Source organism: Sphaerodactylus townsendi, linkage group LG02 (genome assembly GCF_021028975.2).
Source record: "Sphaerodactylus townsendi isolate TG3544 linkage group LG02, MPM_Stown_v2.3, whole genome shotgun sequence".
Lineage (NCBI taxonomy): Eukaryota > Metazoa > Chordata > Lepidosauria > Squamata > Sphaerodactylidae > Sphaerodactylus > Sphaerodactylus townsendi.
Genome location: NC_059426.1, coordinates 37,816,118 through 37,833,010, shown reverse-complemented (window position 1 = coordinate 37,833,010; position 16,893 = coordinate 37,816,118). Strand labels below are relative to the sequence as shown.

Sequence of the window (16,893 nt, the reverse complement as noted above, 5' to 3'; positions counted from 1 at the left end):
GAAGAGCTTGTATTGCGGGCACTGAAAGCACATTGCTGGCTTTAAGCTATGAATATGAGAATTAAGGTTTCTGTTTTCTACAGATGCTACTAGCCAGAGTAAAGCAAGACCATTATGGGAGCAATTGGTTCCTACTTATTGATGAAAATGCAAGAATGCAAAATTAGAAATGAAAACCCTGCAAGACAAGGGCAAAGTTGTAGCAATCTCACTTCAGAAAAAGAGAGCAGAAGAGTTAGATTGGATCAGCGCATTCTCTGGAGCAGGGGTCCCCAACATAGTACACATGGGCATCATGATGCCTCCAACACTTTTTCTGGCACTCACCAAGTGTTTTTAGGAAGTGGGCAGGGCCGAATCGGGCTTTTCTCCAGCAGGGCTTTGGGTTGACTATTGGAGAATTGATTGGCCGTTTTCTGTGTTACTGAAGTTAAGGTGTGACAATCATTTGTGACCTCCTCTACCTCCTGTGGCAGCCATTTTGTTACTTCCATTTCAGAATTTGAAATGTGCCCTCACACTCAAAAAGGTTGGGGACTCCTGCTTAACTACTGAATAATGTAACAGTTAATTTTTTTCCCTTTCTATAATTAAATACTGTGATATCAGTGTGTATGGTAGAACCACGTGCACTTGTCAGTGTGATAATGTTATAAACCTAAGATGTCTGTCTGTCTCTTGATTTGCCTTATATTAACTTCATTATATGGTATTACTGTTTCCTTGTAGGCCTGAGAAGTTCATATGCTAGTCAACACAGTCAACTTGGCCAAGAGCTACGTTCAACTGTATCTCCTGAACTACACATTACTCCCATATTTGAAGGCAGAACCTATTATAGTCCGGTATATCATAGTCCAAATCATGGATCAGCCGATGTACACCAAGGGTCTCAGACAGCATTATATAGAACTGGATCAGGTAGGTGTGAAACGGTATTTTTTTTCTGTTGTCCATGAAGACACAAAGCAAAATTTTAAACCTGAAGCTGTTGGGTAGAAATTATTGGGGCAGATCTACTGGAAATTATTGGGGCGGATCCACCAAAGAGTCAGTGTGCTCTTCCAGTGGCTCCAACCTAGTGTGCCGTGCCTTAGCTGGTGGAATCAAGTTCTAAAATATTTGTTCAATTATAATGGTTATATAGAGAGTTCATAAACACTCTAAAATGTTTGATTATCTTTCTGATTGAGCCTAGATAAACATTTACATTCAATATCCAATCTTGTTAAAAACCATGGAGTCTAGTTCTAAGAAAACAACCTACTGAATTATGCAGTGTGACTTCGTTCTGGAATTTGTTGAGCTCTGAGGGCCATGTCGAGGAACATGGTTGGTTAATACCAGTAATTTGGCCAGAAACGTATGCCATGCAATAGTTTGCACTCCTGCTTGATAGTCAGATTTTGTGTTCATAAACCTTGAAAGTGAGGTCTTGACTTAAAACAGAATATCAACCTCAGAAATTGGGTGGGGGGGAGCTACCAGCTTTTTACTGCCCTTTTGGCTTTATACAGATCATTTCTTGTTTTAAATTCAAGTCCTGAAATTATATTTTGAAACAGGTACCTTATGTACTTGCGTATAAGCCGAGTTTTTCAGCCCTGTTTAAAGGCTGAGAAAAGTCCCCTTGGCTTATACGCCAGTCACCATTTTCTATCCATCACAAGGAGGCTGGGGGCAGGGCCGGGACAACCTCCCTGCCAACGGGTGGGAAGCTATTTCTGTTGCTACAATTCCTCCTCCTGAGAGAGGGGTGAAGGAACTCCCAAGTTGCATCCTGAGCTGGCCTCGGGCTTCGATCCAAACCCTGGGAGGCAGAGGGAGCTCCTTATTTGGGCAGTGACATCAGGGGGAGTCACTGCCCAAATAGGAACTCCCTCTGCCTGCAGGCTGGGTTTGACAAAGCACAGCTAGCCAACAGGCAGAGGGAGCTCCTTATTTGGGCAGTGACTCCCCCGATGTCACTGCCCAGCTAAGGAGCTCCCTCTGCCTCCTGGCTTCCCACCCTCGGCTTATACCCAAGTCAATAAGTTTTCCCAGGTTTGGGCAGTAAAATTAGGTGCCTCGGCTTATACACGAGTATATACAGTAGCTTACCTCATAGTTCCGTCCGCCACTTAACTTTTTCAAGGTGAGGTGGAATACTTACAAAGGATTGATTACCAATAGCATTGACCCCTTCCTGGAGGTTCAGAGCCGACAACAATGGATTAACATTAAAATGCGTGTGTGTTTAGTCATCAAATCATAACTGACTTATGGCAAGCCCTATTGGTTAGTCAAGGCAACAGATCTTCAGAGATGGTTTGCAATTGCCTGCCCCTGCATCACAACCCTGGTATTCCTTGGAGTTATCCCATCTAAATACTAGCCAGGGTCATGGCTGAGAGTGTATGATTGACCCATGGTCAACCATCAAGCTTCCATGGGGCAAGTGGAGATCTGAACCTGAGTTTCCCAGGTCCCAGTTCAGCACTTTTTAACCATTGTTTGTGGTGGGTTTTCCAGGCTGTGTGGCCGTGGTCTGGTGGATCTTGTTCCTAACGTTTCGCCTGCATCTGTGGGTGGCATCTTCAGAGGTGTATCACAGAGGGAAGTTTGTTACACACTGTGTCGAGAATCCAGCTGTGAAAGCCTTCGACAATACCTTAACCATTATTTCCCACTGACTTTTTTTTAAAAAAAGGTTATATCCTAGGGGAAAAACCCCCTACAAGTCCAGCTAAAAGCATGAATACCGACCCACAATCTTTGTTGGTGTAACAACACCACCAGTGTAAGTAGAAGTTATTCCTAGGTTTGCAAAACATTCTCATGCTCTATCGAGTTTCAGCAAGAAAGAATAAAGATGTTGTCAGATAAATTGTGAACATGAGTGTAAACACACATGTGCAGACGCATTGGCTTGAAATCCTATGACTGCTAAACAAAGCTAAAAGTGGGGTGCTGTGTGGTTTCCGGGCTGTATGGCCGTGTTCTATCAGCATTCTCTCCTGACGTTTCGCCTGCATCAGTGGCTGGCATCTTCAGAGGATCTGATAGGATCTGAAGATGCCAGCCAAAGATGCAGGCAAAACGTCAGGAGAAAATGCTGCTAGAAGACAGCCCAGAAACCACACAGCACCCCAGTGATTCCGGCCGTGAAAGCCTTCAACAATACAAAGCTAAAAGTCTTTTTCCAAGCTAATGAAGCTTCTTTCAAGAGACATGACTGTTCCTCCAGCAGAAAAAACCACTTCCATTGGAGGAAGCATCTTTGTCCTCAAGGGAAGGCTTACTACTTTGCTGAGTAGATAGGATACAAGCCACTGAATGTCTTAATGCTGATTTTACGCACCAGGTGTTGGAAATCTGCAAAGATCTTCCAGTCAGCGTAGCACGCTTACATACCAAAGAAACAATTATGCTCTGAACACAACAGCTACCTACGCGGAACCCTACAGGTCGCTTCATTATCGACTTCCGGAGTCCAGTTACAACAGGATGCAGCATGCAACACCAGCTGATGATGGGACCACAAGATCTCCATCCATAGACAGCATCCAGAAAGATCCCAGGCAAGCATATCTAATACAGTGAACTGTGCACAGTGGCTATAGCAAAACAATTCTAAAATACTTCCTAGTACTTCTATGTTTAATTGTTTATCTTTGAGACAATTTCTGTTTTAATTCCTTCAAGGCTTAAAAGGTTTAATTACAAATATTTGTAAAATTATGATCAGTGGTAAGACTGGCAGTGATATAAAAAATACCATGTAATATGCAGAAAAATTCACACTGTCCTTTGAATTTTGCTTATCAAATGAAGAGAATTTGCATGGCGGGATCCAGAATTGCCTGAAGTCATTCACATGCTTCAGCATCAGTTTCCATCGGTCCAAGCCAACGCCGCCGCCTACCTACAGCACCTGTGCTTTGGAGATAACAAAATAAAAACCGAGGTATGGTACCGAGGCTCTCTTATACAAAAAATTGTCAATGAAAATTATTTCTATCCTAGAATTAGGCATTTACTTTGCAAGTTTCATGAAGTTGATAATTCACGACAATTGTGAACCCTTTCACATGTCCAGTGTGAACACATATTGATGCTTTTAGGTTTTATTATAGTAACACGTAAGAAGTTGAGAAATCTGGGCAACCGCTCTTTGGTCCATTTGCTTTTCATCCATTTATTCAGGATTATGTATTAATGATTGCAGTCCTCTGCAAACTTATTTGCAAATGAGTTGCTTTGCACTCACTGGAACTTATTTCTTAGTAAATAGTCACAGTTCAGGCCTGCAAGATCTAGGTTCAAATTAAATTAAACCAATAACATTTCCAGTGGAATATTTTCAGTTAGAATATAAAGAATCTTTCAAAAAATGTCTACATGCATAAGACTTAATGGAAGAAACTGAATGAGGAAAAATGTTTCATGCTTTGAAGTTATGAGTACATTCACATTTATGTTTTGTACTAATAACTGATACAGAGTACAGTTACACCTTCAACAAAGCTCTTCCTATCCTATAAAGCTGTTTCATTACAGCGCTCTTTGTCCCGGCTGTAACTTTTTAATATAAAATGTGGAGGAGGGGTTCATTGGCTAGGCCAGAAGTCAATATGGCCAGGCACAGCATTGCCACAGGAAGAGTGGCCACCTCCCAATTATGTTGGAGATATGTAGAAGATTTGTATGGCTGAAGAACAGAGCCTCAGTGAAAGTCCGGGCTGGCAGAGATGATTGCTGCAGCTGTCCTTGGAGGAAGCCCTGATGTGGCAGGCGACCCAGGGAGGCTTCCAGAGAGGCTCCAGAACAGTAGCCTAACGGATAGTTATGGTAGTTACTACGTCTCATGTCATTCATGTTTTTAAAAAACCAAAGTTATCATTTTTTACAGATTTTTTCAGCCATTATTGAGGTATCTTAATTGCTTTCCTCTCTCAACTGAGCACTTAGCATCTTTGTATGGAGCAGCAGTGGCATAGTGGTTAAGAGCAGGTGTATTCTAATCTGGAGGAACCGGGTTTGATTCTCTGCTCTGCCACTTGAGCTGTGGAGGCTTAGCTGGGGAATTCAGATTAGCCTGTGCACTCCCACACACGCCAGCTGGGTGACCTTGGGCTTGCCACAGTTCTTCTGAGCTCTCTCAGCCCCACCCATCTCACAGGGTGTTTGTTATTGGGGGGGGGAGGGAAAAGAGATTCTTCACAGTTCTTCTGAGCTCTCTCTCACCCACCTCACAGGGTGTTTGTTATTGGGGGGAAGAGGGAAAAGAGATTGTCAGCCCCTTTGAGTATCTTTACAGGAGAGAAAGCGGGATATAAATCTTCTTCTTCTTCTTCTTCTTCTTCTTCTTCTTCTTCTTCTTCTTCTTCTTCTTCTTCTTCTTCTTCTTCTTCTAATAGTGGTGCATTGTCCATTGTGTAATTCCTTTGAGACTATGAGGCTCTTACTAGAGGAAACAAAAGTCACAAACATCACAGCAGGTAGAAACTTCTTCAGAGAACTTTAGTTGATTGTTCCCCATTTTTTTTTTAAAAAAGTCCCCTTCATTAAAATGCTGGTGACAGACCTACACAAGCTGTGTAGCTTATTTAAGACCACAAATAATGAGGCTAACATTGATCTCCAAACCAAGACAACCAGACAAAAGTAATTGGACTGGTCAGAGCCTTAAAATGACTTCCAAACCTAACCCAGTACTGAATATTGTGTTTAGTTTTGAATTTTACAAGATTTTAGAAGCATGAAATTTTTTTGTCATGTTAATGTTAAACTTAATTCTTTAAAATGTCAAAAGTATCAAAGTCCATGCAGAACAAACTAAAACAACACAACCTAGCATAGCTGGAAGAGTTATATTGTTCGTGTTGAGGAAAAGCATTTGATTTACATGCAAAGTAAAAGGCTATGTTGCCATATGTTTGAACTAGCCTGATCTCATCTTATCACATATTTTATACAGAGAGGATGAGATGCCTTATATATAAGCTGTTGGGATGTCATTCTAAATATTTTCATCAGCTAAGATGCTATTGTGTTACTAAGATTCCCTTAGTACAGGGGTCTGCAACCTGCAGCTCTCCAGATGTGCATGGACTACAGCCGCTGGCAGGGGCTGATGGGAACTGTAGTCCATGGACATCTGGAGAACCGCAGGTTGCAGACCAATGCCTTAGTATGATTACTAGCAACATTTTGGGATTTTTTTCTGAACTCTTTTTCTGAACACCTTGGTTTTTAATTAAATGAGGACATAACTTCCTCACACTTACATTTCATAAGATGTTTTTTCACCAAAATTCACTTTGGATGTGTGTTCATCCAACTCCATGATGCATACATTCTTGCTTAGTTTTAAGATTTTTCTGAAACTTTGAGGCACGCTCTGTCATGTAATGGAATGGATCTATTTCCACTCATTTCCCCCCTCCAACATCAGTAGCCATCCTTTGCCTTAGCTTCTTGTCCACAGATTTAGCTTGTCAAAAGGAGCAGAGAAAGCCCCATTCTGTAAGCAGAACTCTGTTTACAGTTTTTAAGATCCAGCCCTAAGTTTTCAGTTTGGGTAAAAAATGAACATCACTCTGCAAGATGGGCCACTTCACAACAGCTGGCGGTATTCTTCCTTCAGAAATGTGTGTGTATAAAATGTGTCATGTCACAGGAAACTTATGAGGACCCCATAGAGTTTCAAGGCAAGAGACAAGGTGGTTTGCCATTGCTTACCTCCACATAGCAACCCAAGTATTCCTTGGTGGTCTCTCATCCACGTATTAATCAGGCCTGAGCCTGCTTAGCTTCTTGGATCTGATAAGTCTGGGCCATCTAAGTCAGGGCAAGAGAAACTGGTGGTTTGCCAATTCCTGCCTTTGGGTAGTGACCCTGGACCTCCTTGACCATGTCCCATCCAAGGACTAACTGTGACTGACCCTGAGCTTCTGAAAGTTGATGAGATCAGGCTAGCCTGGGTCATCCAAGTCAGGGCCTCTTAGAAATATCAGGTGTTAAAAGGCAGGCAAGAAATGAAATGCTTACAAAAATGAAGTCCCAATTGTAATTTATGCATTTTGTTCTCTCCTACTGCCCCAAGATGCTGTTCATGTGTTCACTGTTAATTGAATCTGGTATTCAACATTTCCCCCCCAGGTATGTAGATTAGGAGGAATCAAACATCTGGTTGACCTGTTGGATCACAGGGTCCTTGAAGTTCAGAAGAATGCTTGTGGCGCTCTGCGAAACTTGGTTTATGGGAAGTCTACTGATGAGAATAAAATAGCAATGAAAAATGTTGGTGGGATACCTGCACTTTTACGCTTGCTAAGAAAATCAATTGATGCAGAAGTAAGAGAACTTGTCACAGGTAAAGTTTTAATAGCCAGGAACCAAATGGCATGTAGTCAGGTGAACTGTGTTCCTATATTCAAGAAAAGGTTCCGTGTTTGGAATAATTCAGTTTAAAACTTGCCTTAAAAGAAAGACTTGCATATAGTTTTCTATTTGTGACCATGTGACTTTCCCATTGTATCTGTGTTAATACTGAAGAAACTCTGGAGTATCTTCTGAACAATGAATAAATTATGCCCCAGCTTTCTAGCTACAGCTGGTGGTAAAGATTAGTTTGGCCCATCAGGCAATCAATATTGTCCCATTTCAGAGCTATTAATTGTTAGGTCTTACCGTAGTATTCATACAATATAAAGATTCTGTTGCCAAAGAACTTATAGAATGTTTTAGAGATATCTTGTGTTCTAACTCCTCTTTATTATTACCAAATCATAATTCCTTTGTCAGCTTCATTGAAACTTGTTTTCTGTGGGTTTTGTATGTGTAAATAAAAGAAAGTCCTCCAATTGCAAAGTGTATTGCAACTGGTCAGCGGTGGACTCAGTTTAACCCATAAAGTTTCATGTTTTAATCTGACTGTTTTCCTCACTTACAGAGTCAGTATCAATGCACTTGCCACTTTTCAAAAAATGTGAAACACACCTGAAGCAACCAGCCAAACTAACTGCTTGAAATGGTCAGGTATAGGAAATAGCAATATCCTTTTTCCCTGAAAATAAGACATCCCCTGAAAATAAGACGTAGTAGAGGTTTTGTTGAAGTGCTAAATATAAAGCATCCCCCGAAAGTAAGACATAGCAAAGTTTTTGTTTGGAAGCATGCCTGTTGAACAGAACACCAGAGCATGCAGCTATGGAGCGGAAAAATAAGACATCCCCTGAAAATAAGACATAGCGCATCTTTGGGAGCAAAAATTAATATAAGACGCTGTCTTATTTTCGGGGAAACACGGTAGTAGCACCTATGAACATTTGGTAAATGGAGCACAGAGAAAAGGGAGACTTTACCTCCATTCCTTGCTAACCACACTGTTTTTTAAAAACTGCTGTCATTGAAAACTATGAGGGAAGAACAACTGCCCATATTATAATTTTTAAGGAGAGGAGTTCTGCCATAACCAATGTCCAGGAGCAGAGTGAGGGGGAACTCCACCCCTGTCATAGGGCCGTCTGGAACGCCCCGGCCCCCCATGCCACGCACCTGGGGCACCGCACCACACCTGGCTCCGTTGGCACTACACCACTATCAGTGTCTGTGTCTGAACAATGTGATGTAGGCGTGATAAATGCTCTTTTCTAAATCTAAGGAATATGTAGGCCTTGTCAAACTATTCTAAGACTGGGAAATACTTGCGTGTTTGTCAGAGCTGGTTATACGTAATCACCACTTGCACGTTACATTAGAGCCAGGAATGATTTTCAGCAATTTTTTGTTTCAGCAATTCATAGTAAAAGAAGCTGCACTTTAGCTAAGTGTGTTTAATATTTTAGGTCTGTGCTGCTCTTTATAAAGAAGAATTGCGAACCAAGGATTCGATCTTAGTTTCATTGTTGCTGAAGTGGGGAAATAACCCTTATATTTTTCACTTTTTCAAATAGCCTTATTCTGCCTAAAGGTGTTGTATGTTTGCTGCCGTAGATTCTCATTTTTCATGAACTGTGCTCTATCATAAAAACTGCTGTGATTTATTATTTTTGAAATTGCAGAGGCAGTTAATACACCTTATTTTAGTTCTTTAGATAGGAATGCTTCTATTCCGAGCATGCTTTCCTTATCCATAGTACTTTTGCTTTTTTACATACTTTTGTACACTTAGTGCTATTAACTATGTATGGCACAACCTGTAGTAAGTTATGCATGCCTCAGGCTCGAATTCCTTGAAACCAGAGTTCTGAACTGTGTGTTTAGGTTCCATTGATTTTTACAGAATCTCACTTTTCTCTGAATAGCACTTGTAATTTATGTCTTTTTTAAAACTGTAACACAGAAACATTGGGTTAAGCCTGCCTGATTCTGTTACAATCCCTTGGTACCATGAGCCTAAGAAAGACTTCTTTGGTTTTCACAGTTGACTCCTTTCTTTTTCACCGGCCAGAAAGTGAGATGGATCCAACTGAGTATTAGGAAACTACAGTACACATAGTTCTGAAGCATTCTGACATGCAGCCATACTATTTAGGAAAAGAGGAAGAGGATCATCAATTACAGTGTTTTAAAATGTATCTAGCATGCTTTGGGCCTTGGATTTCTTGAAAAACACAGATTATGAGAAACCTGTTATTTCTTCTCCCTCGGCCCCGGGATGCGGCGAGAACCCTGCTGCCCGCGGGCTCTAACACCCGCCGCGCGGTCCCCTCCCGGTGGGGAGGGGGGCGAGCGGGCCACCTGCCCGTGACGGGCCTTCCCAGCCGACCCGGAGCCGGTCGCAGCTGCGGTCTACAATAGCCTTGTAGCAGTTTATGGAAAGTATCTTCTAAACTTGACTTTCCAAAATCTAAAATTCCTCTAAATCAAAGATTGTTACCCATCACTTCCAAGATTTCAATCCTTTGTTCATCCTTTTCCATCCATAAATCTTGTCCTTCTAGGTGTTGTTCAATTCCTTTCTACTTTTATTTGATTTTCAGATTTCTTGTGTGTTTTCTTATATGCTTTTTTAAAATTTCTGATAAACCTGTTGATATTTTCTGCCTTACTCCTTGCACTTTTTATCTTCTCTTGTGTGTTCTGCCTGTCTAATTCCTTTTGTGTGTTCTCTTCAGTTTGTCTGTTTTTTTTCCCTTGAGTTCTTCTGATTGTTTAATTTTGTTTGTCACTGTCGGTACTTGCGGTATCGTTATTTCTGAAAGTTTATCCATCCCCTCTGGAGTGTCTTGTTTATGGTGTTGTGGTTAAGAGCAATGGTTAAGAGTGGTGGACTCTAATCTGGAGAACTGGGTTTGACTCTCCACTTCCATGTGAGCAGCAGTCTCTAGTCTGGTGAACCAGGTTTGTTTACCCACTCACAGTTCTTTCAAAACTCTCTCAGTCCCACTTACCACACAAGGTGTGTGTTGTGGGGAGAGATTCCTTACAGTTGACAAAAGCAGGCTATAAATCCAAACTCTTCTTCTTCCTTTGTATTCTTAATTTTTGGTCATGTTCTGGTGGCCATTATCTGTTTCTGTTTTCTTTGTACAATTATGTAATCTTTCAATATACCATCATATTTCTCGATATCCCTTGGATGTAACACCAGTAAAACATCTTGTGACAGTGTGGTGTTGTACTTAAGAGCAGGTGGATTCTAATCTGGAGAACCGGGTTTGATTCCCCACTCCTCCACCTGAGTGGCAGAGACTTATCTGATAAACCAGATGTGTTTCCACACTCCTACATTCCTGCTGGGTGACCTTGGACTAGTCACAGTTCTTCGGAACTCTCTCAGCCCCACCTACCTCACAAGGTGTCTGTTGTGGGGAGAGGAAGGGAAAGGAGCTTGTAAGCCACCTTGAGTCTGCTTGCAGGAGAGAAATACTGGGTATAAATCCGAACTTTTCTTAATATTTGACTGGCTGTGAATTGTATATCTTCATTGTTGAAGATCTTAATTTGTTCTTCAGCGTTTTTCATTGCTCTAATGCATGTTTTCACTTGTTTTGTTTCTGTATCAAATTGAAGTGATAGTTTATTAATTCATCCTAGTAAGTGTTTCTTTGCTGCACAATCACCTTTTCAAATTTTGTCAGCCTCTTATTACATCTCTTGCTGTGTTAATTTTCCTTCCTTTAGTCTTGAATCTAGTTGAAACTGTAATAGCCTTTATCATATTTTTACCTTCTTTATTTTTTGACAAGGTTTAATTTTGACTTGAATGTTTACCATAAATGTTAAAAATCAGTATTTTTATCACATTCTTATAATAATAAGCTTCTGTAGGCGATATTGGGGAGTATAATGGGGGAGAGTGATTCTTCTTTGTGTAGCTTCCCAACTTTTAAACAAACCGTCTCTGATTATATGTCTTCCATTTTGCACCGTATTTTTTCCTCACTGATTTTTCTGTCCATAAATAATTATGTAGTCCTTCTTCCAGATCTGCCATTTCTAATTTTATTACTCTCTGGTCTGGGTATCTAATCCAATCCGCAATCCAAACCAGATTAGCTGCTTAATAATGTAATTTAATATCAGGTACTATTCGTTCTCCTCCCTTTTTCTCTTGTAAAACTTTCAATCTGATTCTCGACTTTTTGTTGTTCCATTTAAACTTCTTTATTTGTTTCAGCTATTCCTTCATGGCTTATCTTGAATACGAATTGGCAACATTTGGAATAAAAAAAAAATAATTTTGACAGTATATTCATTTTTTCCTAGCTGTGAAATTTTTAGTTTAGACTATCTTTGGATTTCTTCTCACATCTTCATTCATGTCTATTTGTGTCCTTTGTCCTGTCAAGTTTATTCCGAAATATTTAACTGGATTTAAGATTATGTCAGAACCTGTAATCTTACTGATTTCTTAAGAATTTCAAAATTATTTTAGTCTTCTTTCTATTAATTTAGAAGCCCAGGAAGAAAGCAGATCTCCGTACCATGCTAAGCTTGCTCAGTGTGGCATGGTGATCTCTCTTCTCCATCTTCCTTTCACTGGCCCCCAAGTCCCTGTGACTTGGGAACTGGCGGGGAGATTTAATATCAGGTACTACTAAAGCCCAAAAAGCCAGTGTTACTGGCTTTTTCAGCCACAGGTATATTTGGCTTTTTGAATATACCTAGGGGTTTTTTTTAATCAGTTGAAGAAAACCCTGAAAAAAATGATATAGCTTTTTTCAGGTTTTTCTGTGATTCGGGTTTACCATATTACTAATGTGACTGCTGTTAGGCCAGTAAACTGTTGATGAGTGGGCAGTCTCAAATTTGATAAAGCAGATGCCGTTAAGCCAACTCAATTGCGGAATAGCTTTTAAAAAAATCTCTTTTAAAAGAACCTTCTGAAACAAATGCTTGAATGGTTTGGGGGTTGGGGAGAATCCTGGTAAGTAAATTCTATGCTTTGAGTAATGTAGATAAGTTGTCATTGTGAAGTGGTTGTTTAAATATAACCTTGTTTAGCAAACAGCGGAGCAACTTCTATAAAACTGAACACCTTGTTACCAAATTGTTGAAGGAAAAAACTACTTAATCTTGATAGGTATCTTTTGAAAAATCTATACCCAGAAGATTGCTCTGTAAATACCCATACTTATCTATGCTTTAACAGTGCATTGTGGAAGAAGGATAGAATCCTTGAATCTATCAGCTTAATTTTTCATTTTCTGGAGGTGTAATTGAATTGTACAATAATATTGACAGTAGCTCTTGCTACTTTTACTTTTTTGCCCAGCTGAACCTTGGGAATGGGCTGGTTAGAAAACTATACACTAAATAACTATCAAAGCCAGTCTTTGGAAAAGGTGCTGCAGCATCTTCCGACAGCCACAGAATTAGGGATGAGATATCAAAGAACAGAAGACAAAAATTAGAAAAAAAATAATGTACTACTAGTTTTGCCCACTGAAATTCAAAGAAACGAAGTAAACATAGGCTGCCGTCTGTAAAATTTCCATTGCTTTTGGTTGCAAGAGTTCTGGATAATATGAACCTCTTCAACCGAATAATGGAAGTGATGTCATGAAACTCCCATGAACGATCTAACTGATAAAAAAATCAGGCTGCCGGAACATAAGAAGTTTGGGGTTTGAATGAATTTCCATCTTTTGAGAAGTTCCCAACTAAGAAATACTAGGAATTTAAGAGGCTTTGCTTTCTGTAGCAGATATCAAAGAAAGTCAGTTTCTGCCAGTAAATTAAGGATACCTTTTTTTCAAAGTAGCTAAAATCTGGCAGATTACTGAGCATATTTAGTTCATTGATGCAAACAGTCAGCTCAATATTTTGACAGCCAACAATGAAAGTGTTAAATAGTCTATCTGTGTACACCAAAGTGTCTTCTCAAATATTAAATCTAAATCACACATTTTTCTACAATGTTTAGAACACGTAGTTAGGTTTTGTTACCACTAACACAATATGTGTGTGTATTTATGTGTGGTTAGTTTTCATTCTCTCACATATAGTAGGAAAAATGTATGCCACCAGTATTTCAGTGGATCTCCTTTTGGAGAATGTGGTTAATGATGTGTTTAGAACACAGCAGCAAGTGCTGTACATAGGCTTGATTCAGGCCATGCTTTGTAATACTGGAAAGAAATATGAGATTGTGTGCTGCTTTCCATTTCATCCTTGCATGCTTCTTGTATCTGTCTTTGCAATGACTGAGCTAGGAACTTATGCTATAGTGCCGTGGTGGCAAACCTATGGTACTCCAGATGTTCATGGACTACAATTCCCATCAGCCCCTGTCCATGAACATCTGGAGTACCATAGGTTTGCCACCACTGCTATAGTGGAATGAAAAGCATATGATTGTTTGTACGTTTCTGTACGTTATAGAAAGAAAATGGCTCGGAATTTTGAATGAGCCACAGTCTTGTACACCCAATCTCCCTTTTTCCTAATGAACCACTTTCCTATATTTAGATCTTTTCTAACTCGTTCATGGCTGCCTTCCTATTCTCAGTCTCCTGATTTCTTGGTAGTGGTCTCCCTTTTGGTTGATGATTGAGCCAAGAAACAGAAAGTCCAACAGTAGTTATTACTTTTGTCTTCTTGATGTTCAGCCCATGTCCTCCTTTGGCACTTTCTGCTTTAATGTTCACTGGTGGTCGTTTCAAGATTTCATTATTTTCTGCCAGTATTTCAAATTGTTAATGTTCCTTCCCCCAATTTTCACTCCACCTTCATCCAGCTTTCCTTATGATATGTTGTCTGACACTTTTCCCAATTGGGAACCATTCTGTTTATTCTGTCCTAACAATAACCTCTTGACCAGAGTATAGGTTGCTCATTAGATGTTGTCACATCCCTATTGCCTTTACTATTTACACTAGCCATTACCTTTCATGATCCACAGTCAAAAGCTTTGTTGTAATCTATGAATCACAAGATGATTTTCTGGTGAAATTCTCTTGTATCAACATAAATTTGCAGTTTGATCCCTAGTGCCTCTTCCTGTTCTGAATCCAGCTTGATCATCGGGCATTTCTCATTCTATATGTGGTAACAGTCCTTACTGTAAGATTTTGAACATCACTTCACTTACATGAGAAATTACACTGATGGTCATATAACTGCTGCAATCTTTGAAATCTCCATTTTTTGGATCTGGACTGTAGATTAAGCGTTTCAAGTCTGTGGGCCATTCTTTTGTTTTTCCATATTTGTCAGCATGTTCTTGTTAAGATTTTGATGGACTCCATTTCTGTGGGTTTGGAATAACTCTATTAATATCCCATCCACTCCTGGTGATTTGTTTCTCCTAATTGCTTTGAGTGCAGCTTTCATTTCACTTTCTAAAACTGCAGGTTCTCCTTCAAAAGATTCTTCTTGTGAGGGATCTGTCGTCTTTTCATCGTCCATATAATTCTTTATTTTGTCCTGTTCCGCTGATGTGTCTCTTTGTTGATCTTTCAGCATGCCTATCTTTGCTGTCAATTTCCCATTGATTTCTTGAATCTTGTGAATCTCTTTTTTTATTTTTGCTGTTCTCTTCTGTTTCTTTATGCAGTGCAGTTCCATTTTGCCTGTTGTTTTGTATTCCAGTTATTCAGAAAGTAATCAGACCAATACAATGCTGATTCTGTTATTAGAAAATCAGCAAAGCCTCATAATTGGGAATCCATCCTGTCTCCAATGTTTTAGTTTTGATGACAGGTTGCTGGTGATTTCAGACATGTGAGAATGTAAGCACAGCATTAAAGAATAAGCAATTCTAGTTCTTCTAGTTACGGAGGATGTCATGGTTTTTTTCCTTGAAGTTGACAAAGGCTCTGTGATCGTATTATATTACCGTATATACTCGTGTATAAGTCGACCCGAGTATAAGTTGAGGCACCTAGTTTTACCACAAAAAACTGGGAAAACTTATTGACTCATGTATAAGTCGAGGGTGGGAAATGCAGCAGCCAGCGGCACAGAGCAGGGCGCCGCGACCATTCCCCCTCTGCCCCAGGGAGAAGGCAGCCGCCTTTTCCCTCGGGCAGAGGGAGTTCCCTGCTCGACACCCCTGCCCCCCACAGCGCTCCCCCCACCCCCCCAGTTACTTTAGCAAACGGAGCAGGCTTCAGAAGAGGCCTGCTGCCTGTGTTCCCTTCCAGGAAGTCATTTGGGAAATGTAGTCCCCAGCAGGCCATTTCAGCCTGGAAGGGAACACAGGCAAGGCCTCTTCTCAAGCCTGCTGCATTTGTTAAAGTAAGTGGGGGGGGGGGGGTGTCGTGGGGGGGAATCACTGACTTGCATATAAGTTGAGGGGGGCATCTTTCAGCCTTAAAAAGGGGCTGAAAACTCGACTTATCCGCGAGTATATACAGTATATTTATTAATTGTAGAACTACTTCTTCATACCACTTGTCAAGCATCTACGCTAGTTTTCCATTATCATTCAAAACTCTGGTTTTCCTGTCTTCAAATGCTTCGAATCATTGTACCTTCTATGAACATGGTTGCTGACTTCCCTCAGCTACTGAAGTCTCCTTCCCTTGAGCCTTATTAACATGCAAATCCAATTTTTTGAGAGCTCTGTCGGAATGTATTGTTTGAGCTGGCATTTTGCAGTTGAGTTAATCAGTCTTTATGTAACATAATCTTTTTGTACTTTATCGTTTTATGTCACTATGTTTTCCTTTAATTGTTCTCTGCTTTAAAGTACTGTTACTAGTCCTGTACTCTTATGGCACAAGGTGTACAATTGAAATAAAGAAATAACGGCCTAATGACCATTGCCATTAAATGATACAATGCATCTTTGTCATAGGTGTTCTCTGGAACCTGTCTTCATGCGATGCAGTAAAAATGACAATCATTCGAGATGCTCTGTCAACGTTAACAAACTCTGTGATAGTTCCTCATTCTGGCTGGAATAACTCTACTTTTGATGATGATCATAAAATTAAATTCCAAACTTCCCTAGTTCTACGCAACACAACAGGATGCCTGAGGTAAATCACAGTGTATATAGATGAATATTAAATGGAAATTCTCCTTTGTAAACTGTTCTGTTCTATCACCCATGCTAATATGCTTTGCTCGTATATAATGAAAAAAGCAAGCACTCAAATTTAGCTCTGAAGGCATATTTCTTTGTGAATGACTGTGTGTTGACATGTCTTGTGTTTATAGGAGACGTTCATCTGTAATGAATTAACTTTCAATTGGCTTTGGTCTCAAGTCCCATATGGTAATATAAACTTCAGTGCGTTAACTCGCCGCTTCTCTGTGGTCTAGTCTGCTTTTGTGTGTGTGTGTGTGTGTGTGTAAGCTTGAAAGAAGTCGTAATAGTTTTTGCTTTGATCAGTCGGCATGCACCATGCCATCACATATAGTACTTTTTTAAAGGAAGGATCCAAAAGTCTATGGCTCATTCCACACATGCAGAATAATGCACTTTCAAACTGCTTTCAGTGTTCTTTGAAG

General features: G+C 40.1%; 1 protein-coding gene across 12 annotated transcripts in view; it reads left to right on the top strand.

Moving 5' to 3' along the window:
• PKP4 (plakophilin 4) overlaps positions 1-16,893 on the top strand; it is a 145,258-nt gene that overhangs the window by 104,081 nt on the left and 24,284 nt on the right. For 11 of the 12 annotated variants that reach the window (XM_048483537.1, XM_048483534.1, XM_048483532.1 and 8 more), the window contains 5 exons: positions 730-921; positions 3,344-3,560; positions 3,814-3,946; positions 7,144-7,357; positions 16,235-16,418. In XM_048483537.1, the coding sequence (XP_048339494.1) occupies positions 730-921; positions 3,344-3,560; positions 3,814-3,946; positions 7,144-7,357; positions 16,235-16,418 (940 nt within the window). The remainder of the gene's footprint in view (positions 1-729; positions 922-3,343; positions 3,561-3,813; positions 3,947-7,143; positions 7,358-16,234; positions 16,419-16,893) is intronic. The other variant, XM_048483527.1, reaches the window with a different exon arrangement.